At 42.6% G+C, this 23,659-nt stretch overlaps 1 protein-coding gene across 1 annotated transcript in view; it reads left to right on the plus strand.

Moving 5' to 3' along the window:
- LOC130120501 (TBC1 domain family member 8) overlaps window positions 1-23,659 on the plus strand; it is a 50,475-nt gene that overhangs the window by 19,056 nt on the left and 7,760 nt on the right. Inside the window, exons 6-15 of the mRNA XM_056289064.1 lie at window positions 5,061-5,268; window positions 8,076-8,273; window positions 8,423-8,578; window positions 10,104-10,254; window positions 12,036-12,250; window positions 13,081-13,198; window positions 17,009-17,294; window positions 18,161-18,290; window positions 20,011-20,109; window positions 20,852-20,920. Coding sequence (XP_056145039.1) covers window positions 5,061-5,268; window positions 8,076-8,273; window positions 8,423-8,578; window positions 10,104-10,254; window positions 12,036-12,250; window positions 13,081-13,198; window positions 17,009-17,294; window positions 18,161-18,290; window positions 20,011-20,109; window positions 20,852-20,920 — 1,630 coding nt within the window. The remainder of the gene's footprint in view (window positions 1-5,060; window positions 5,269-8,075; window positions 8,274-8,422; window positions 8,579-10,103; window positions 10,255-12,035; window positions 12,251-13,080; window positions 13,199-17,008; window positions 17,295-18,160; window positions 18,291-20,010; window positions 20,110-20,851; window positions 20,921-23,659) is intronic.

Below are 23,659 nucleotides of genomic sequence, written 5' to 3' on the forward strand. Positions count from 1 at the left end.
CAATTTCTTAGCAATTTCTCGAGTCCGACAAAAAAAAAAAGAAAAAGAAAAAAGGAATGCATACTTTTTTTTTCTCCTATCGTGGAGGGCCCTTTCGTGCTCAGGGGCCCCCTGGGTGCATGCCCAGATTGTCCATATGGTAGATCTGGCGGCGCCTCCATCGGCAGTGATATCTCAGAAATGTAATGATTAGTTTGTAGTGCTCCTATCTAAACTGACTTTACAAGGTGTGTCACAACTAAAGACAAAATAAAAAGAATATTAACAGCTGAATAAAATGTTGACCCTGACTTAATGTAAATTAAAAGAATGATAAATTTAAGCTACGCTACCTTAAATGTGCTTTTGATTGGCATTTTACAAGTCTCTGTGTAAACACACAAACACAATCAGCGCAGCTGGTTACTAACCTAAACAATGTTTTGCTAAAAGATTCCCTTTCTCAGCTTATGTTTCATCTCCACTTCATCATGTCCCCCTCAGATCGCTCTAGAAAAACATGTGTACACGTGGTCTAAAGAATGCGTGATGTGCACACTTTCTCGCTTTTTTATAAATACCAGTTTATGTGCAGGAAATGGCTTATGCATGGTTTTTGTGCATACACATTATTTAGGCATGTGCCCCCTGGATTATGGATTACACTATGTCGCAACTTTCTCTTTTGTACGCTGATATGACTTTTGAGGACCAAACCACCAAATATTCCGTGTTTAAATCCTGTATTTTTTCTCCTGAGATTCAGGTTTCTCTATAATCTATTCAGTTAATGCTATCTGGTCAATAAAATACTCCATGTGTGAATACGGTATAGCATAGACCAAGTCTTTATGATTTTCCATTGTGAAGACTCTCTATCATGCATTTTAATCCATTGTTGTCTTTATTATAAATTTGGGACTCCTTACAAAGAGACTTATCAAGTCCAAGTTCATTTTATTGTCATATATAAAAAGTACCATGTACCTTCAAATACAATGAAATGCATATGCCCTGGCTCTCTCAGCCCTTAAAACTATATATAAGGAAATAATAAACAATAACAAAAACAATGAATAAGAAATTAGAAATCCCACAAACTAATAACTCAATGAAAGTTATGTAAGGCTTCTACTGTTCATTGTTCTGATGGCCTGAGGGTAAATGCTACCTTTGAGGCAGCTGGTCTGGTTATGTTTACTGTTGTTATCTTTGAACACACTGAAACAAATTCCAAATCAACTGTAAAGCTGATATGGCAATAAAGTATGGAATCTTGAAACTTAAGATTTATGTATGTCTTAATTTTTCAAAGCATTTCATTATTACTGAGGTCAAAGCAACAGGTCTGTAGTCATTAAGACAGGATACAGGAGTTTTTTTTTTGGTACGAGCACAGTAAGGGTTTTCTTAAAGCATGTAGGAACCACACATAGTGACAATGACAGGTTAGAAATGTCTGTAAAAACATTCAATAGCTGACTAGATCAGGTCTTAAGGACATGAGGTGGGATACCGTCTGGGCGGGCAGCTTTGCATGCTTTGACAGATTTAAAAACCTTACTCACATCAGCCTCCTTTGTGTGGTGGGTTACCTCGTTGAGTAAGTGCCCAACAAGGTTCTGTGTATTGTTTGGTGGTCCCGAGTCACATTCAAAGCGAGTATAGAACCTGCTCAGGTCATGTGGGAGTGAAGCGGCGATGTTGGTAAAACAGCCCGGCTTGGGATTGTAGTCCGTTATCGCTAGCAGTCCCTGCCACATGCACCTGGAGTGTTGCAATGCTGTTCTAGTTTATCCTGGTATTTTTTTTTTTTTTTGGCTGATTTGATGGCTTCCCTCAGTACGTACCTTGCTTCCTTGTAGCTGTCCTTATCCCCAGCTTTAAAAGTGGCAGTCCTTTCTTTTAATTTCAGCCGAATGTCGCTATTAAACCAAGGTTTCTGATTCAGCTAGGAGCAGATGGTATGAGTGGGAATACAGGCATCCACACAGAATTTAACATAGTAATAGGGGCAGGGCAAAATACTAGATACTGGAATATATTGTAATGCTTTGTCTTGCGATACGTTATTGAGACACTGGCGCCAAATATCGATATTTTTATGAATTATTTTTTTCTGTGGTGATTTTTTTTCCCTCCAACTTAATTGATAGCAGTAACTCAAACAACAGTAACATGTACAGAAGTTTAAAGAACAAAAAGAGGAAACAAATTTTCAGGGAATCTTAATTTACATTGGAATAATGGCATAATAATGGACAAGTTGTAGTCCCTGTGTGTTTGCGTGTGTGCGTGTGTGTTAAAGAGGCACTAAACTAAGACTCTATGCAGTTTGTTGGACATTGTTTCATCGCTGTTGTCAAATTCTGTGAAACTGACATCACAATAAATACATAATTCCGGCTTTTTGCCCTTTTTAAGGGTATTTTTTCTTCTTCAGTTACATAGATATTGTGCTATATCATAGATGATTGTCTTACAATGTATCAAGTATTGTGGAATCACTGTATCGTGATACTATCTTTATCGTGGGCAACGTATTGTGATAGTATCGTATCGTGAGTTACCCTGTGGTTCCCACCCCTAGTCAGTAACTGTTTCAGCATATTCGTTCAGGTTCAGAGGGTTCCTACAAACTGACCGGTCAGCTGAATCAAAATAACCCTGAAGTTTGAGCTCATTTGCCGCTGACCAACACTGTACTGTCCTCAAGGTGGGTCTCTCACACTTTTCTGCTTGTAAACGGGTAGCAAGAGCATGGATGAATGATCTGATTTCCCAAAATGAGGCAGAGGAATAGACCTGTACACCCCCTTGATAGTGGAGTAGCAGTGGTCCAAGATCTTGTCATCCCTGGTTGGACAGCTGACATGCTGGAAGTATTTAGGTAGCACCGATTTGAGGCTGCAGTGATTGAAGTCCCCCGCCACAATGGAAATAGTCTGTGGACGTTGATTCTCATAGCCACTGATATTAGGTAGATAAAATGGTCAACACTTGATTGTAAGATGTTCCAACACCAGTGAACAGGACTGGGAGATTGCTTCCACATTGGTCAACCACGAGTTGTTAACCAGAAAACATACTCTCTCACCTTTTACCTTGCCGGTTGTTTCACACATGCAGTCCAGTCGGTGCACAGAGAAGCCATCAGGCTGTATGGCCCTGTCCGGGATGTTCGAGGTCAGCCAGGTCTCTGTAAAACAACATGCAGCAATCCCTCATGTCCTGCTGGGAGCTAATACGGAAGTGGAGTTCATCTTGCTTGTTGCCAACAGATTATACATTTGCTAGCAAAATGTTAGGGATCGAAGGTCAAGTCAGGCAATGCTGTAGTCTAGCCAGGACCCCGCCTCATCTTCTGCATCTCCGCCTGTATTGGCATTGGTTGCTGGTGCTCCAAGATACCTTAGGGTTGTAAACGATGTCATTTGGTATCTCCGGAGGTGCACACAAGTCTGGAACATTTAGTCTTAAGTCCAGTATTGTCTGATGGTCATAAATGATCATTGTAGAAGTAGTATGTGTGAGAAAGCTAACAATTAATGGAAAAACTAATACAAGGGAGAGAGAAGCTTGTAGCGTGTCGCCATCAGTTGGCGCCTTCTTGACCACCTATGCCCTGGTTGCTCTACTAGTACAGAGATACTCTTATACCCCTTTCACACTGGCCAAAAAAACCCTGCTAACATCCGCCTTTTTACATTGACCAAAGGCGGAATAGCAGGTTTTTTGCGGGTTTTTTGGCCAGTGTGAAAGGGGCATTATGTGCTTAAATACTCTTTTGTAAACACTCTCGAGACACTTGGATCTTAATACTTTAAGAGTGTTTTATAGTGTCTGTTTTGTCTTTTATGGGAGCATTATGTCATTAGTCAAATACCTTGTACGCCCAAAGATACAAAGCTTTGTATGCCCCAGGGATACAGGCATATGGCTGTTGATATAATACGAATTATTGTTGAGTGATATGGAGAATATTGTCATGATAATTTGTAGTGTTTAGATATATATTTATTATGATAACTGCTTACATGCAAATATACCATATATAAGAATCCAAATGAGGTTCATCACGTGTTTCGTCTTGTGCTGCATAATATCAAAACAAAACTACTTTTCATATTTTTCAAGTAATACTCCCTCAAATATTTCAGACCTCATTTTGCTATCATTATTTCAGCCAGCAAAACCATGTGTCAAGGTGTGACAATATCTAAACTTCATCCCTGATACAATACCATTGAAATATGATAAATGATAATATTGAATTATTGCCCAACCCTTACCCCAAATGGGAAGAACATGTTAGATCCTTGCAGGTCGCTTGGCGGTTGTCACTCAGAGTAACTGATGGAGATTTGGGTCACCATCAAAACTATGCTTAGCTGTGGGAGAATAAAACTCCTCCTGTTATGATCCTTCAGGGTTGAAATGGTATGTTGGCTGCTATTCAAGGGTGCCAGAACATTGCTCCTGTTAACAGCTTGGAGGCAGAGTCCTTTCTGTTTGAGGCCAAAATTCTTCTGCCTCCCAGCACACACACACACACACACACACACACACACACACACACACACACACACACACACACACACACACACACACACACACACACACACACACACATATGTGTTAACTCGCATGATTATGAAGTGAGAACAGATTCTTAGAGAACAGACTTCCAGCACTGGCCTCATATCTACGGGTGTAACCCTTCCACAGGCTCCAAAGAAATAAGTCTTTGTGTGTGTGTGTGTGTGTGTGTGTGTCCTTGTGGCTAAAATTTGTGTCGATTAGTTTTTCTTCTTTTTCCAAAATAGCTTTTGTCTGTTACAGCCAAATGTTCCCCCTCCGGTCCTCCCTGTGGTTTTAGAAGAGCAGGTGTTTTCCGTTCCAGCTTTTCTACGTCAAAACAAACCGCTCACCCCCCCCCTTCAAATACCGACAAATGTCTTTGTGTGTTAAAGCCTTGTCCTTTGTCAGAAACCATTTTATCCATTTATCTCTCTATCAGTGTATCTGCTTATCTATCTGTCCTCCATTTTTCTTTTCTTTCTTCTGCCCTATTTCCTCAGGGTTTTAGAGGAGCAGGCGCTGAGGGAGTACGTCCTCGCTCTGTTCCGGCTGCCCCGCGGCGAGAGGCTCCACGAGGTGGCTTCCTGCTCGGTGTGGACGCCGCACGCCCGCTGTCACACGGCGGGAACGCTCTACACCACAGACAGCTACCTGTGTTTCTCCAGCCGAGAAGAGGGCAACTGCACCCTACTCATACCCCTCTCAGAGGTACCAGCCCCTGGTCGAAGGTCACTGACATGACATGGCCTGCATATGCATGATAGTGTTTCGAGTTTATGGAGACACACCAGACACAGGGCTGTTAAAAGCTCAATGTTTCAGGGCGTACGGGTGGTGTGGTGGTCTATTCCGTTGCCTACCAACATGGGGATTGCCGGTTCGAATCCCTGTGTTACCTCCGGCTTGGTCGGGCGTCCCGACAGAAATGGCTGTGTCTGCGGGTGGGAAGCCGGATGTGGGTATGTGTCCTGGTCGCTGCACTAGCGCCTTCTCTGGTTGGTTGGGGCGCCTGTTTGGGGGGGAAGGGGCAACTGGGGGGAATAGCATGATCCTCTCATGTGCTAAGTCCCCCTGGTGAAAGTCCTCACTGTCAGGTGAAAAGAAGCGGCTGGCGACTCCACATGTATCGGAGGAGGCATGTGGTAGTCTGCAGCCCTCCCCGGATTGGCAGAGGGGGTGTAATAGCGATCGGGACAGCTCGGAAGAGTGGCGTAATTGGCCAAGTACAATTGGGGAGAAAAAGGGGAGGGGGGAAATCCCCCCAAAAATGTTTCCATGTCTTAATTATGTATTGTATACAAAAAAAATATAAACATTTCCATATTATGTATCACACACACGTTTCCAACAAGAAAAAGTAGACAGAATACAAATGAGAAGAGATAAGAGATAACCAATGCTAACTGGCAGGTCTGTTGGCCTCTCCAGTGTTATGTCCTGCAGTAGTTTTAATATGAAAAAGGGACAGCGGTACAGTTTTGGAAAGTGCGCGGTGCACACAGCCTCACATTTTCCTCTCAGCACTTTCACAAACCGTTTATTTATACAGGATAGGTTGATGACTGAGAATTTACATCATTTTTCAGCACCATTCCGGCCTCTCTCGCTCTCGCACACAAACACACAGTTACGCGCATTGACAGCTATGAGCCACCCGGTAAAAGCACTCTCTTCTGCTTTTGGTCATGGATTACTGCTCTGCAGGAGAGATCGGAGTGTTGATTGTTTTGCTCATGGGCACCACACCAGTATTTTCTGAGACAAATAAAAGAGACAGTTACTCATTCGCACAAACATAACTTTTATTTATGTAGCAGTTATTATATCAGGGTTACAGGGAAAAGGCCAGGGTTACAGGCCTCACAGGGATAAGAAGAACGACAGTGCAATGAATTGAATGACAATAGAAAACTGACAAACTATTAAAAAATAGTACTGGAAATAAGAACTTTACAAAAACAACTTTAGAAAAAGAGCATTCAGGAGTGATGAAAAATGTGGTACTGAAGCTTGTTTGAAGGATCCTTTATCAGACTCTGTGTGGGAAGGAACCTGCTTTTTTTAGAGGTTATGTATTTTTAGCCAGGTTTCCTGTTTACTTTGTCCACCGATGGTTAAAATGTAACCCGTAGCGTGTAGCTGCTCAAGATTACAGACTGCCTTATAGCAGTGAGCCAAATGCGAGGCTGTGGTCATGTGCTACACTAATTCATGTAACCATTAGCACATGTGGAATTAATGGCACTCACATGATGACAAAACCACAGTTTACCACCGTCGTGCAGAGTGTGGTAGTGCTGTCAATAGGACCTAGTTGTACCCCTTGTCTAAAACAAACACATTTACATATAAAAATATCACAGAGGACATGCATACTTCCTGCACTGTTGCTACAGTTCTTAGAGGAATTATCCAGAAAGCCCTGCAGTGCTAATGCAAGAAACCATGCCATCAGAGAGGGAGAGCACTTGCACTGTGTTTATACCACTGTTTTCATTATCTGTTAAGCTTGCCTGTGTGAACACTAGAGAAGTTTTTATACCGTAAACGTAAGAAGATTCAACATTTCCACTCATAAATACCCTCCTTTTTTCTTTTCTTAGAAAATGTTTTGGGAGTTCAGCACAGCAGTTGCTTATTTTTGCTCTTATTTCAAGGGAGACAGTTGAATTTGATTTGAAATTGTGATGTAAATTTGATTGTTTGAATAGCATGACTGCTGGAATGTAAGTAGTATACCTTTTTTTGGAACAATTACAAATACAATTGTCAAAATAATATTTTTTTATATGATTATCTACCGCTGATAGCGCAGCGCTTGACAGTAGTAATCCCTGATAGCTTTGGGCCCTGGTCTTCCTGGTTCTTATTGTACGGTCAGATTAATCCCTGATCATTTTAATTCTTTGTTTTTACCTCTTATTTGCTTTATTTTCTCCAATTTTCACACCAGGCTTTGTCTCTAGCATAACCATCCGGCTCTCTCTCCCTGCTTATCCTGTTCTCAATATATGTAAAACAATAACCCCTTTTGCAAGAGACCTGTCACAGTGGTACACTTTTACACTGGTGCTGCTTCGCCTGAATACCTTAGTTTTTGTTTTTTTTGATATGACCACCATCCATCACTAGAAGGGGGTCATTGGCTTTTCTCATGGCGCATTGCAAATTATCTGCTGTTATGCTGCATTATGATTCTCCGAGTGATTTGATACCAGGAGATAACAACACGTGACTGGATCGTGGCACCATCTCTTTCACTGTTGTTTACCGGTGTTGTTGTTCCTTTCATTTATTCACTTAACCTAGTTGTCCTAACGTTGGCATCGGCACAGTATATGGGGCTTCATTTTGTAATGTTAAAATCCCAGCTTTGACAGTGTTGAATTTGTAACACTGATGGCGCTCTAATACCGTATGCCATTGGAAAAGCTGCACGCTAAGCCCAGTATATATAGTATAGTATATTCCTTCTATTGTGCCATAACCCCTTCATTCCTCTGTTTTCTCTCCAGGTGTTGTCCATAGAAAAAGCTGAGAGCACCAGTCTCCTGGCCAACCCGGTCATAGTGAGCGTGCGCAGCAAAAAAGCTTTCCAGCTGATCGAGCTGCAGGACAGAGACGACCTGGTGGAAAGCCTCAACTCCCGCCTCCGAGCCCTGCAGTGGAAGTGCTCCATGTTTCGAAGCAAACCGCATGGCAAGAGGGCTGTCGTACGTACACTGTAAAATCAATGGGGCTTCTTTTAAGATGAGCATTCCATATCAGAAAAACGTTTTTTTTGCTTCTCCATACAAAAGTATCTACCAAACACTGAGTTTTCTTTTTTTTCCTGTTTTCTTTTTTGTCATACACACCACAGAGCTGTCCAGCACCCTACTACACCTTCTACTATGACACAATGTACTCAGATGGAGACGAGATAGAGGAGCAGGTTCTGCGTAACACGGTCAACACCGAGGCTCTGATGACGGCCTTCAGCCAAAGCCTGCCTGGATCCGATGACCATGACAGCAAGGTAGGGGAGAAAATTGCCCAGGCGGCTCAAACATCTGGTATAAAATTGTATTTATAGACCGCTTTCAGCAAACAGGTTGGTCATGAAGTGTTTTATAGAAAGGGGTGGGTGGGTGTGGGGATTTCCATTTTTGTTCACCTCTGCAGAAATGAACAAAATCGTCATCGTCGTCATCAATAATATATCTCCCCAAGTCTTTACAGTGCTATTAGTAGTGCTTCTAATAGGCGGTTGGTCGACATGGGCTAAAATTGGCTGGAAGTTATCCATTATTTAGTCATTCATTGAGTATTGGTTCTTTTCTTTCTTTCTTTTTCTTTTTTTTGGATCCCCCCCCCCTTTTCCTTCCCAAATGTACCCGGCCAATTACCCCCCCAACTCTTCCGAGCCGTCCCAGTCACTGCTCTACCCCATCTGCCTATCCGGGGAGGGCTGCAGACTACCACATGCCTCCTCCAATACATGTGGAGTCGCCAGCTGCTTCTTTTCACCTGACAGTGAGGAGTTTTGCCAGGGGGACATAACGCGTGGGAGGATCACACTATTCCCCCCAGTTCCCCCTCCCCCCTGAACAGGCGCCTTGACCGGCCAGAGGAGGCGCTACTGCGGCGACCAGGACACACACCCACATCCGGCTTTCTATCCGCAGACATGGCCAATTGTGTCTGTAGGGACGCCCGACCAAGCCGGAGGTAACGGGGATTTGAACCGGCCATCCCCGTGTTGGTAGGCAACGGAATAGACCGCTACGCCACTCGGACGCCCCCGATTATTGGTTCTTACAGAATGACTGGAGTGACTTGACCGTCCTCTGAATTCAGTACTATTATGCTGAGAATGCACTTGCTAGTCAATACTGGCATATGTAACAAAAAACATGTCTGTGTGTGCAAGCTTATGTGATCGAACTCAGAGTTATTAATTTATTTGGTCATTCTCTATTCATTCATTTATTTGTTTTATATTTTGCCAAGACTGAGTCCGAGTCCACGACAACAAGCTTCCATAATGATTTTTAAAACGTGATGAGCTAAAATAGAAAGCTTGAAAAGTGCTGCTCCAGCTCCGGGTCAGCCATCAGACGACGGAGGTTCGTCTTTGAAGAAGTAAACGGGTCACAGCGCTGGCATGAAAACAGTCCTGGTTTTCCACACTAGCCCCTGGTTAGAGAAGTGAGAGTGCCATCTTAAAAAAGTCAACATTTTTGTCTGTCAGTGATTAATTCATTGATCCCCTACATTTATCTGGAGGTTTTTTCTTTCTGAAGCTGGAGCAAAATCAGGTTGCCATACTTTTGTAGCCTTGATACAAGTCTACCTAACTGGATGGACTGAAAATAAAATGATTTGAAGACCAAGGTCTTCAATGCTCCAGTGTGGGTTTATAAGAGAGGGCAGGGTTTGTGCTTGTGTGCTTTTTATTGGAAATATTCTTATCTAAGTAGTAATATTTGAATTGTGTGTGTATGTGTGTGTGTGTGTGTGTGTGTGTGTGTGTGTGTGTGTGTGTGTGTGTGTGTATGTAGAGTATGGAGCACGTGAAGGAGAGGCTCTGGGAGGAACATTTCTCAGAGTATGGACGGGGCGTCCACATGTTTCGCACAGACAAAATCCAAAAACTGGTGGCCATGGGCATCCCTGAGTCACTACGAGGGGAGCTTTGGATGACTTTCTCTGGTAAATTTGTAAAGTTGTGTATGTTTTTGTTTTTGTGTGTATGCATTTTAATCCATCTGTTCTGTGTAACACAACTGTGGAGATTAAAGATAGTATTTATGCATGCACCATAAATAATCAAATCAGATCAGTGTAATGCTCAACAGATGTTTGGGGTTTTTTTTTTGTTCCCCAGTGGAAAGGCTGCCAAATCATTACTTGATGTAAAACTTTGAATGGAAACAGATTTGACATTCTTTCATATGGGGCAGCAATGTGACGGTTCAGTGACTGTCGCGTCATTTTGGGTCAGCGCCGACCTCCTTGAAAAAGCACAAATTAAAATTAATTAACTTATTAAAGCAAGGGAACATGTTTCTCACAAATTAAACAAGTGTTTTATCACATCTTGGGCTCGGGACCCCTTACTTATGCAGTTATTCCTACCGGTGATGCCCTGATGTAAACATGCCCATATGCAGAATGCTGTGACTCCAAATTATGATAAGTCTTTAAAATCCCATTTTCTTATTCTTATTATTATAGTGGGCCTGAGAGAAAAACATTTAGTACAAGGGTTGGAGATCATGCATATTCAAAATATTGTTTATCACAACCCACAAGGCATCTTGACTTCCAAAATACATCCAGGGTCTAATCAAAGGTTAATTTAAGCTCCAACAGAGGCTGGACTCTACTGTACTGACTACTGTACTTTCTGTTACTGTTCTGTACTTTCTGTACTCCTCAGTACAGAAATATCCCTGAAGGTGTCTGTCGGCTACCCACATGTAGCAGGTTCAACAAAATACAGCCGGTGTTTATGAACCTTAATTTGCAGCTGGCTTTTTTTTTTTTTAACGAACCATCTCGGATTTCTCTTGTTGTTATTATGAAGAACCTCTAAAAGTTACTTGCCTAACTACATTTTCATTTTCAGAGGAGGATAATTCTCTGAAATTGGATTATTTCAGACTGTGGGGACAGACTGGTCACTTCAGACACTCTAACCGGCGTAATTTCCCTTCTGCAAATGGGAAATGAGATGAGCAACCATTAAAATGGTTCTGTGACCACAGCTGGTAATCTTGTCAAATGTGTTTGGTGAATGCTTCCAGCTGAAGCGGTTCGCAGTATTTCCATTACAGAAAGGGGAATATATATTTAGCATGGCTGTCCGCAGCAGGATTCACACCCCCAACCTCCGCAGTGTCTTAACCTTCTTATACTAAAATCAAATGGCAGCCTACATGCGTTCCCTCGTTGCAGTGTTGGAACAATGAACTTTTTTTTTTCCTTCATTTCAAGTCATGTAAGTCATTTAAGTTTAGAGACTTTGACTATACCATGATTCACTATGAAAGAAGAAAAAAAAAAGGACATTAAGATTCATTTTGGGACATAAAGATGATTTCTTATCTCAGCAAATTACTATAGGACACTTAATGGCTATAATTAATTACATTTAAAAAAATTAAGTATTGCATTTAAGTCATTGATGATATGTGTATTTATTGCATTTTTAACATCAGCATTGAATAATAAAAAAGAGTCATTAAAATAAATATTCCTCTGACCTCCTGGAGGTACCCAACCCGCTGAGGTTGAGAACCAACTGCTACTCGAGATGACAACACCAAACTAACACCATCCAACATGTCCTCCCCTACAGGCCCAGTCATACTTAGGTTCGTGTTGTGTCTGTATTTATGTTATGTGCTGCTGTATGAAACGGGAAACATTTTGTCAGAGAAAGTAATATTGGGATTTTGTGTTTGTTTGTTTGTGCTACTCTGACTCAGATGCATGCTCTGAGCTGGTCGCTCACGAGGGTTATTATGCGAATCTTGTCCAGAAGTCAATGGGGCAGAGCAGCCTGGCGACAGAGGAGATTGAGAGGGACCTCCACCGGTCTCTGCCGGACCATCCTGCCTTCCAAAACCCCACGGGCATCGCTGCGCTCAGACGGGTCCTCACCGCATACGCTCATCGCAACCCCAAGATCGGATACTGCCAGGTACCGCCAGGTCCATGGTCTACAATGGTGCTATTTTTTGATCCGCATGTGATGGTGCCAATGGTGTAACTGGGATGTTTGTATTACTCTGTTTTCAGAGTCACACACGCACAAAATTGCCATTACAAAATTTTGATGGACACAATCTGTTTTCTCATGCTGTTTATTCCCTGCTCTGTAATTCTTAATCTTCTCTGTGGTATCACTAGCTTTGTCCCTTATTCTCTCTCTCTCGCGCTCTCTCTCTCTCTCTCTCTCTCTCTCTCTCTCTCTCTCAATCTCGTTCTCTCAAGTGGCAACTCAGGCTTGTTTCTGCCCCATGTAGGGCTGGGCAATATAATGATATTATATCGATATCATGGTATGAGACTAGATATCGTCTGGGATTTTGGATATCGTAATATCGTGATTATGGTATAAGTGTTGTCTTTTCCTGGTTTTAAAGGCTGCATTACAGTAAAATGATTTAATTTTCTGAATTTACCAGACTGTTCTAGCTCTTCTAATATTTGCCCTTACCCACTTAGTTATTATATAGACATTACTAATGATTATTTATTGAAATTCTGATTGTGTAAATGTTTTGTGAGAGCACCAATAGTCATCCCCACAATGTCATCACAATATCGATATCAAGGTATTTGGTCCAAAAATATCATGTTTGCTTTTGTCCATATCACCCAGCCCTACCTGGTTTATGGTGTCTTGGCCCTGTCCCGTGGCTCTCTGTGGTTGTGTCTACTAATGCCTATTAAGACGGGATGCTGTTGTGGTTTTGCTACATGGCAGCTCATCCTCGTGTTTCTCTCTTGTTTTTTATCTTTTCCCAGTCTATGAATATCCTTGCATCAGTGCTGCTGCTGTACGCTAAAGAGGAAGAGGCTTTCTGGCTGCTGGTGGCTGTGTGTGAGAGGATGCTGCCTGACTACTTCAACCGCAGAGTCATAGGTGAGAGGTCAAGGTTTTATTATAGAAGTGATAGTGAACACATACCAAGTGGATTACATTCTGTAGAGCAACAGGAATCTAGAGCTTTAACGAGCATGGCTGCAATAGAAGCAATCCTTGATTCACAGAAGGTGCGAAGGTGAAAATATTTAACCGAGTTTAGAATAAAAGTCTTTGGTCATTTTAAATAATGTTTTTTTTCAGTGTTGTTAATTTTATCTCAGGTGTTTTTATTCCTTGTTCTGTAAAACACAAAACAGCCCAGTGGCTTTTTTTCAGCCACTCCATGGCTCCTGACACACCAGGCTAATTTCCTGTGTTTTGTAAAGCTATTTATTGACCGCATGCACAGTGCAATTGGAACAATTTCCTCTTTGTAAATGTTCCTTTAGAAAACGGATGTTTCTGGTTTCTTTGTAGCTTTTGGCAACGATCGTGTGCACCAAATCAGATTTTATTCATAAAGTGTATTTAATTTGCAAACTACAGGAGTGCACTCAGTTAGAGTGCAGATCTCCGCCAAGCGTATCGCCCCTTCTCTGGTGCTTGGACTTGGGTGAAAAACCAGCTGAGAAGTTAGCACTCAGTTGTGGTACTATAAAATAGGTTTTTCAAAGGTGTTGAATCACTGTAACCACGAGAGGTCCTTGATCATATAGTCAGAACTGTGCACAATAGGCTGACAGGCCCAGTAGTATGTGAGGTAGCAGTGGACAGACACATGGACAGAATAACAAGTGTTTTTCCTGCCATTAAAAGACTTTAGCGCAGCGTGCCCAACTCGATTGAACTGGAAAAATTGGGGGGGGGGGGTTAATATGCAGCACTCAAGCCTAAAAAATCTACCTAATGAAAACATTTTGCCTGTCAGTCTGTGGATGCACAGCCTCCTAGGCGGACCCGAGCACGAATGTGACCTATTCTAATATCCCAAAAAGAAAAGGTTTGCTATGTGACCATTTTGGTCTAACACTAACCCTGTCTTTATTTTCATAATATAATAAAGCTGAGGGCGGCATGGTGGTGCAGTGGTTAGCGCGGTCGCCTCCCAGCAAGAAGGTCCTGGGTTCGAGCCCCGGGGTAGTCCAACCTTGGTGGGTCATCCCAGGTCATCCTCTGTGTGGAGTTTGCATGTTCTCCCCATGTCTGCGTGGGTTTCCTCCAGGGGCTCCGGTTTCCTCCCACAGTCCAAAGACATGTAAGTCAGGTGAATCGGCTGTACTAAATTGTCCCTAGGAATGAGTGTGTGTGTGTGTGTGTGTGGGCCCTGTGATGGGCTGGCGGCCTGTCCAGGGTGTCTCCCCGCCTGCTGCCCAATGATTGCAACACTTCCTGTTTTGACTGCAACATGGAGGAAGTTGATCCTTTATAACTTTTTATTTTTTTGATTACCAAAATTCTGTTAATAACCTTTGATCATGTCGCTACCCGATCTGAGTCAGCCGTAGATGTGAGTTGCATATGCGTGATAGAAAACTGTTTACCCAGCTTTATTATATTATGAAAATAAAGACTGAGTTTACTATTTTTGGTTCATCCAAAAATAGTTCCCCTTTGCTGGGAATCAGCAGTGAATGATGTGCTGACTTGCGAAATACAATCGACTTCTCATTTACTTTCAAGACTTAAACACTGATGCTACCTGATCTAAGTCAACCGTCTGCATGCGCGACTCACATTTACAGGTGACTCAGATTGGGCAGCGACAGAGAGCAGCGTTGGTCAAGCGAGCTAGAGAGTAAATGAAGAGAGGGAGCAGCGATAGCGAGAACAAACGTGTTTCAAAGGTCTTGAATCACTGCAACCACGAGCGGTTCTTGATCATATAGTCATTATATATGTTGATTGTGCTGCAAATGTGCCTCTATTTGTATTTTGACTATTTGTATATATTTTATTTTTTTTATTTTGTACCACTAGGGAGTTGCACGTAATTTCATTGTACAGCTGTGCAATAACCGGGCACAACATTTTTTAGGCTGACAGGCCCAGTAGTATGCAGGATTAGCTGTGGGCACACACACACACACACACACACACACACACACACACACACACACACACACACACACACACACACACACACACACACACACACACACACAGACTTATACTCGTAACCAAACGCATAATCTCCTCCAGGCTACCGCCTGATGGAGATAAAAACAGGCTGCGCATGTTGGTTTTGTGTTTTTAGAAAGTGTTTTGCTCCTTAATTTTTTTCATTTTGCGATCATCTACTTTGGCTTTAACTGTGTGCGATGACCATTTTCTTGTCAGGCACACATCAGGCTCTAACCACATCCCCACCATTGCCCCATAGCACTTGCACTTAGACAGATTTGAACATACATTCATCCTTTACCTGCACAAGGATTTGTGTCTGACCCCCCCCCCCACACACACACACACAGACACACACACACACACACACAAAAACCCAAACTCTTATCCACATTTTACAAGGATTTTGATGGATGAAATGTGCTATTAAAATTAACTTTGATTAATCGACTTAGTTCTGCACAACCATAAATAAACCATATGACTTGAAGACTTATCACATAGAGTGCCCTCCTTCTTGGTGCATGGACATGCATACAAATACGCCCCCCACCCCACACACACACACACACACACAGGAACCCAGTCCAATGCTTTTAAGTTGGCTTTTAAAACAACCCTTAAACATATGGCTATGATGTATTTTTGAAAGTACAGCTACATTATTTTGTAGTATATTGCTGTTCCATGCCACAAAAAATATTTTCATACAACTGCTCTCCGGGCACGGTGGTGCAGTGGTTAGCACAGTTGCCTCACAGCAAGACAGTCCTGGGTTCGAACCCCAGGGTTGTCCAACCTTGGTGGGTCATCCCAGGTCGTCCTCTGTGTGGAGTTTGCATGTTCTCCCCGTGTCTGCGTGGGTTTCCTCCGGGTGCTCCGGTTTCCTCACACAGTCCAAAGATATGTCGGTCAGGTGAATCGGCCGTACTAAATTGTCTCTAGGTGTGAATGTGTCAGCCCTGTGGTGGACTGGCAGCCTGCCCAGGGTGTCTCCCTAGCCTGCTGCCCAATGACTGCTGGGATAGGCTCCAGCATCCTCGCGACCCCAAGTAGGATAAGCGGCTTGGATAATGGGTGGATGGACAACTGCTCTCCCTCATCATCATCCTTGCCTTTCTAGTTTTACTTATTGCTTGTAACAACATGGTTGTAACATACTTTACAATGGTTAAAAGGTACTATTTCTGCGGTTTTTACAAACACATTTGACCTCAAAACTCTGAACGTGTATGTCCCCCACACACAGTATTCTGCAAAGAGGACGTTTATTACTATTGGTCTGTATGCGTGAAGCAGGGTTTGCTCACAGTGATTGACATTTATAGTCATAAATGGGAACAAAAATTTTTTTTGCTCACTAGCACAACATAATCATGTAATCTGTAAAACGGTTATGTGTGTGTGTGTGTTCACATACACCACATGTTTATTCTTTGTCCTTTGTTGTCTTGCCTATCCCTTCAGTTGTCTTTGTCCAAACCTGCTTCTATACTGAGGTCAAAGGGCAACCGCAAAACTGCACCGTTGAAGGTGGTAGAAATTACATTACATGCTCAGGGGCGCTATAGGGCAGATATTCATATCACTGGGGCTTTACCTGGGCTCTCTGGTTAAAAAAATTTAAAAAAATGGTCTCCCCATCCATCAGCCTCCCAACTGCTTCATGAGTTCAGGTTCCCTTTCTTTGCTCCTGCCAGGGTTTCTTCATTTTGGGGGTCTTTACTCGTTGCTCTCTCGCGACAGGTGCCCAGGTAGACCAGTCGGTGTTCGAGGAGCTCATCCGGGAGCGTTTGCCCGATCTGGCCGAGCACTTTGCCGACCTCTCGCCTCTCTCCTCCGTGTCCCTCTCCTGGTTCCTCACTCTCTTCCTCAGCGTGATGCCTTTCCACAGTGCCGTGTGCGTGGTTGACTGCTTCTTCTTCTGCGGGATCAAAGCCATCTTCCAGCTGGGGCTGGCCGTGCTGGATGCCAACGCCACGCAGCTTTATGCCAGTGCAGATGATGGACAGGCACTCATGATTCTCACGAGGTAGTTTTTGTGTGTGTTGGTACATGTCTTTGGGATGTCTAGTCCGACTGGAAAATAAAGGCTCTCGATCAGCAAAACAAATAGTTTTGCTGTTTGAAAACGGGATATGTGCTCCTGCAGTTTAACTGAAAGCACATAATTTTCGCATATTCAGTGATAATTTTAAAGTGCACTAGTTCTTGATCTGCAAAAGGACCAAGTGCATTTACTTTTTTTTTTTTACAAAGTAAATGCACACACATATTCCCCCACTTGAATGCTTCTCCTCTGTGTGTAATTTTGTGTACTATGCATTGTTGTGATTGACGTTGTAAACTTTGATGTGCATGCTTCTGTTGAGTGTGGTTGTGTGCACACGTGTTATTAGACCTTCCTCGTCCCTCTTGTGCACACACACGCATACAAATGTACATGCCCTACCTGACAAAATCTATGCATGTTATCGTTTTCTCCTGGAATGTATTTTGTTGCTCACAGGCATACCCCCCCACCCCAACCCAGCCCACCCCAGCACCACTAGTAGCTATTAACATATACTCACACAGACTTTACACCCTCTTCACCTGAACCATCGTGTCCAGTCATATGGGAGACAAACCAAGACCCCATCTGCCCCCACTTACCCTAGCCAACTTTCATATCTTTCCTCAACACTGCACATCAGCAAACTCATATACACTAGATCCTATACACACACACAGACACACAGACACACCTGCTGTTATTCTTTGTACTGATGAACGCTTTTTAAAAATTGTTAATGTAAAGCATGTTGTATTGCATTTTAATGTATGAAATGGCACTATATAAATAGAAGTTTGGTTGATTTGTGGATTTATTTCTTTTCCATCCCCTCTGCTGGGCAGTTTTCTTGACCAGGTGCGGCGTGATGAGCCCTCCTCTCCACCTTCCTCTCCACCTACAGAAGAGGAGACCAGCAGCAGTGCCTCTGTGGGCCATAGATACATCACCGAGCTCATAAATGACTCCTACGAGGTAGGAACAAAGCAGACAGACAGACGGTTTAAGTTCAGATTGTTTTTTGTTTTGTTTTTTTGCCTTGACTTGAAATTGATAAAATATGGGCCAGGCAGGTGGACAGCAGAGAATGTGAAGGTGCTTCTGCTGCTTCTGCAAAGCAGCAATATTTATTTATCTTCGTGTTACAACGTACTGCCATTTTTTTCAGAATTAGAACATGCATACTCATTGCTAAGTTTATTTTAACGTGCAAGGAATTTGACTTGGTGGGGATACTTACACAAAAGGCACAAGGGACAAAATGATGCATTTCCCCTCAGGGATGAATAAAGGATTCTGATTCTGATTCTGATTGAACAGTAGGAAGGCTAATGGTGCCTGAGGATATCTAGAAAAGACTCCAGAAGCTTGTGGTATTTGCATAGCTGTCAAGTAGATGCACACATTTGTACTGTGAACTTGTAAATTACATCCTTGAAGACCCAATTTATTACACGTGTATAAAAACCTTACCTTTTGTACCTTTACCCTTTATAGAATTCATATTCCCATCCCTACCCTTTTGTCTACAGGCCAGATTACTAAACACATCCCAAATGAGTGTTTTGAAAATATTTTGGATCACTGTCTGTGTGTGTCTAACCTAGCAAACACCTATGTAAATGACGATAATCACAACTCAGTGATTTAAATTCACAGGCTACTAATCAACCAGATTGGGTCGTGTAACTATAATGTGGAACTGCTTAGGGTCACCTCAGTGGCCATGTGGCTAATTTTTGTTATGGGTTTCATGTCACTTGTGATTTAATCTAAATCATGTATATTTATTGTGTTTGGCAAATACTGACCAACAACCAACAAGAAGTTAAGGAGTACTTAAGTCTATTCTCAGAGTGTTGTTCGAGTGAGTTTCCCTGGGCTGAAATAGTTAAATTTATGGACTTAATTTCAGCGTGTTTCATTGGGAGGTTCTGTCTCCATTCAATTAGCCTTTTATTGTTTGACTAGTTTGGGTTATTTTATTCCTTTCAATTCCTTTTTAAAATATTCTTTTTATCTTTATTGTCTATATATGAAGTGGCTCTACAAATAAACTTGCCTTGGCTTGTAGACACACTGCTGCAGTATTCCTCCATGCCACTAGAGAGCAGTCAAGGGGGAAGATGGTGTTAGGGCTACTTAATATAACAGAACAATGATTTACAGTTATTTTACGTTTGTTGGATATTGTAAGTGGCACAATTTAAGATCTAGATGTTAAAAATGAGGAACTCTTTCTCCTTGACCAAATAGAAGTAATTTAAACCCACATTTAGTCGAAAAGTAACTTGACACAAAACAAACTTTAGTGTAGTGCGTGTGCAGGTGCGCATGCACACATATACATTCACATTTACACACTTCATATTTTGCTGTCATATATCTTTGTAACATGCCCTAGACTTTCAACGTCTTTCTTGCTGATCATTGTCGCTATCATTATTTTGATGGTAGCGTTGTGTTTGAGTACATCATTTGCTCTATTTCTGTGTATATCTGATTTTCTTATGTCTGTATCTTGTTCTCTGTTTGGGATTGATGCAATCCAATTTTCCTTATGGCCATCATTAAAATTTCCCCTTAATCTAATCTAATCTAATCTAGTCTAATCCCAATTATACATATTTTAGCATATTAAAGCATCTCTAATGTAATCTAAATGGATCCTGTTCTCTTTGCTGCCTTTTGTTAGAAATTTGGAGACCTGAGCGTGAGGCAGTTGGAGAGGCTGCGTTGTAGACACAGGATCCAGGTGCTGCAGGCACACGAAGACACCACGAAAGAGAATGCTGTGAGTCTCTCTCTCTCTCTCTCTCTCTCTCTCTCTCTCTCTCTCTCTCTCTCTCTCTCTTTCTCTCTCGCTTTTCTCGCAGAATTTAACATCTCACCACATTTTACTGTTGCGTACCTTGTGGACTATTTCGCTCTATTCAGTGTTACTGAATGGATCCTTTTGTTGGAAGTAGATCAAATGTCAAGCGATGAGTCTGTCGAATATTTAAATATGGCTCAAGAGTTTTCCAAAACGTTGAGGATGTTATTTAAAAAGGTTTGTCTCAAGCGCAGCGTGGCCGAGTGCATAGTTACCACTTAATTGTAGTGGGTCAACGTGCCTCCAAATCCACTTGTTCGGGAGGGGAAGAGAGAAAATGCTTCACCTTGTTAAATTATCAGGGTACAAATACTCTCCTTAGTACCCTCCACTGATGTTGTTTTCTTCTTCGATGTAAACTTTTGACACTAAACAACTATCAGAGATTGAAATGTTTAGTCACAAGTCACAGCCTGATCTAATATATGGAGTATGGCTGATATTTTCAATTTCACAAAGTGTTTTCACAGCACCCTCAATGAGTCAGCTGTATCTTGCACAACCATGAATTGTGTCAAATTGTCATTAAAAACAAATTTCTTTCCTAAACTACACCTTTTCAGGAGACTTTTGGGCAGGACTCTGGTCACATAAATGTTCCTGTCATCCACTCTCATGCCATCTTCCTTTAACCTCTGTGTCTCTCTCTCTCTGTGTACAGCTGAGGGTCGTGACCCCTGATGTGTCCATCTCTCCTGAGGACCTCGCCGATGTCTACGAGCTCTTCAAGGTATGTTTTAATCCTCGACACTAGGGCTGTGGTCTCCCGGAGGATTGGTTGGTCGATATGCGCTAGTCCGTCCAAATTCTCATTGGTCAGACAATTGCAAGTGTTACTTTCATAAGGAGAAAAGCGCTACACCAGTAACCTTCCAGGATTAATTCATTATTTTAGGTGGTGGGACGGACAGACTAAATTTGTTTTCAAAACACCCCCATTTTCACAACTTTAAAGTCACCCACTATAGTGGAGACTGCAAGGTCTAACTTACTCAACATTTACTGTTCTCAGCTGGTTTGTTTAATAAGTGTTCTTTTTTAAAATGGACTTGCCTTTTTTGTATTTAAGAGGAAACATTTTAAGTGAACAGGCTATTTTGTGTTTTTGAGATCACACCCGCGTATCTTTATGTTCAGAGTCGGACGTCACACAGTGTGGGCTGGAAAAATAGTTGAGGGTTAATTTATTCATCATCAGCCGCTTTTCTGGGGTCGGGTCGTGGTGGCAGCAAGCCAAGTAGGGCACTCCAGATGTCCCTCTCCCCAGCAATGCCCTCCAGCTTCTCCTGGGGGATCCCAAGGCATTCCCAGGCCAGATTGGACATGTAGTCCCTCCAGCGAGTTCTGGGTCTACCCCGAGGTCTCCTCCCAGTTGGCTGTGCCCGGTAAGCCTCCAAAGGAAGGCGCCCAGGAGGCATCCTAATCAGATGCCCGAACCACCTCAACTGGCTCCTTTCGATGTGAAGGAGCAGTGGCTCTACTCCGAGCTCCCTCCGGATGTCCGAGCTCCTCACCCTATCTCTAAGGCTGAGCCCAGACACCCTATGGAGGAAACTCATTTCAGGCGCTTGTATCCACGATCTCACAGGCCTGTTTATTATTATTATTATTATGAAATAAGACAAAAAAAATTATATAAAAATATTTTGCATGTTCCTCAATAGTTCTTGTTTTTGGCTCACCTGTTGATATAGTTCTGTTTGCAAAAATCATATGAATATGGGCACACCAAGGTGGTTGGCTCTGAGTCTGTTGTTTTCATTTCAGTATAAAATAATTAGGTTAAAAATTGCTAAATATGTTGCAAATACTAGCTTTTTACATTTACTTATAATTCATTTAGGCTAATCAGGCTACCAGGTAGAGTGCACTCCTTGAACTGTGGCCAATTTAGTGAATCTAGAGATAATAACATGCAGATTTTTTTCCCCCCAGTACCAATGAATTATATGAAGTGTAGGTATGACGTCAGTTGACCAAGATTATCTTTGGTTGGCTACAGCCCTACTTGACACATCTTTGCTTCTCTGTCCACCACCCCCAACCCCCAATCCCACCAGTGGTCCTGACTAAACAGTGTTTTTATGTGTTGTCATCAGAAAATAGGATTTTTACAGGATTTTACAAGTGCTGTAATGGACCTGCACGGCGGGAAATAAAAATGCTTTAGCGTCCTTTACTGTAAGAAAAACAGATTACCCGTCATTACAATATCCTGATTCACACCACTCTGTGTGTGTGTGTGTGTGTGTTTGTTGTTGGTACATTACCACAGAACTATTTTGTATCACAAATCCCCACCACGCCTTCTTTTTCCTCCTTTACCTCCCTCCTTTTCTTTTAGTATCTCCCTCTCACTGCTTTTCCTTCCCTCTCCCTCTGTCTTTCTCCCTGTAACTGTCTGCCTCTTTGTCTATCTATTTATCTATCTATCTATCTCTCAGTCTCTCCTCTCAGATTAGGAGACCCGTCGATTCAGGTTGGCCTATTAAAGATTAACTAAGGAGGGGGCATCCGGGTAGCGTAGCAGTCTATTCTATTGCCTACCAACATGGAGAGTGCAGGATCGAATCCCCGTGTTACCTCCGGCGTCTCTACAGACACAATTGGCCATGTCTGTGGATGGGAAGCTGGATGTGGGTAGGTGTCCTGGTCGCTGCACTAGCGCCTCCTCTGGTCGGTCGGGGAGGCCTGTTCAGGGGGGAGGAGGAACTGGGGGGAATAGCGTGATCCTCCCACGTGCTACATCCCCCTGGTGAAACTCCTCACTGTCAGGTGAAAAGAAGCGGCTGGCGACTCCACATGTATCAGAGGAGGCACGTGGTAATCTGCAGCCCTCCCCGGATCGGCAGTGGGGGTGGAGCAGCGACCCGGACAGCTCAGAAGAGTGGGGTAATTGGCCAGATACAATTGGGGAGAAAAAGGGGGACCCCCCCCCCAAAAAAAAAAGATTAAGGAGACCTCTGTCTCACTGGTTTTCTCATGGCGAACAGTCACTTGGCCCATGTCTTGGTTGGTTTTGTGCAATGTTGTCATGAGTGTTCAAGTTAATTTTAAATGTCTTTTTTAAAACGTAAAAGAGGTCTCTAACTGCCATTTTTGAGGTGGGCTATACAAAAAAAAATTCCTGATACAACAATGCTTTCTTTTCTCTCCTTTCTATCGCATTCCTTTAAATGTCTCCACCTCATCAGTCCTACTTCCTACCTCCATCTCCACTTCTCTTTCCATTCCTCCTCTTTTGTTTTCACTTGCTTCACTTTGTCTTTCCCTCTCTACCCCTCCTTTCAAACTTTTAGCCCTTTTGTCCCCTCTTCTCTCCACCCGTCTTTCCCTCTATTACTACTTTTCTTGCCTAGTTACACTTTATCCGTCTTTTGTCCATCTTTATCCATCTTTTTAATGAGGGCTTTACTGATGCTGTTATCAGATATCAGGGTGGTATCAGATATCAGGGTGATACCAGGCT

The sequence above is a fragment of the Lampris incognitus genome, chromosome 11 (genome assembly GCF_029633865.1).
Source record: "Lampris incognitus isolate fLamInc1 chromosome 11, fLamInc1.hap2, whole genome shotgun sequence".
In the NCBI taxonomy this organism is placed as follows: domain Eukaryota; kingdom Metazoa; phylum Chordata; class Actinopteri; order Lampriformes; family Lampridae; genus Lampris; species Lampris incognitus.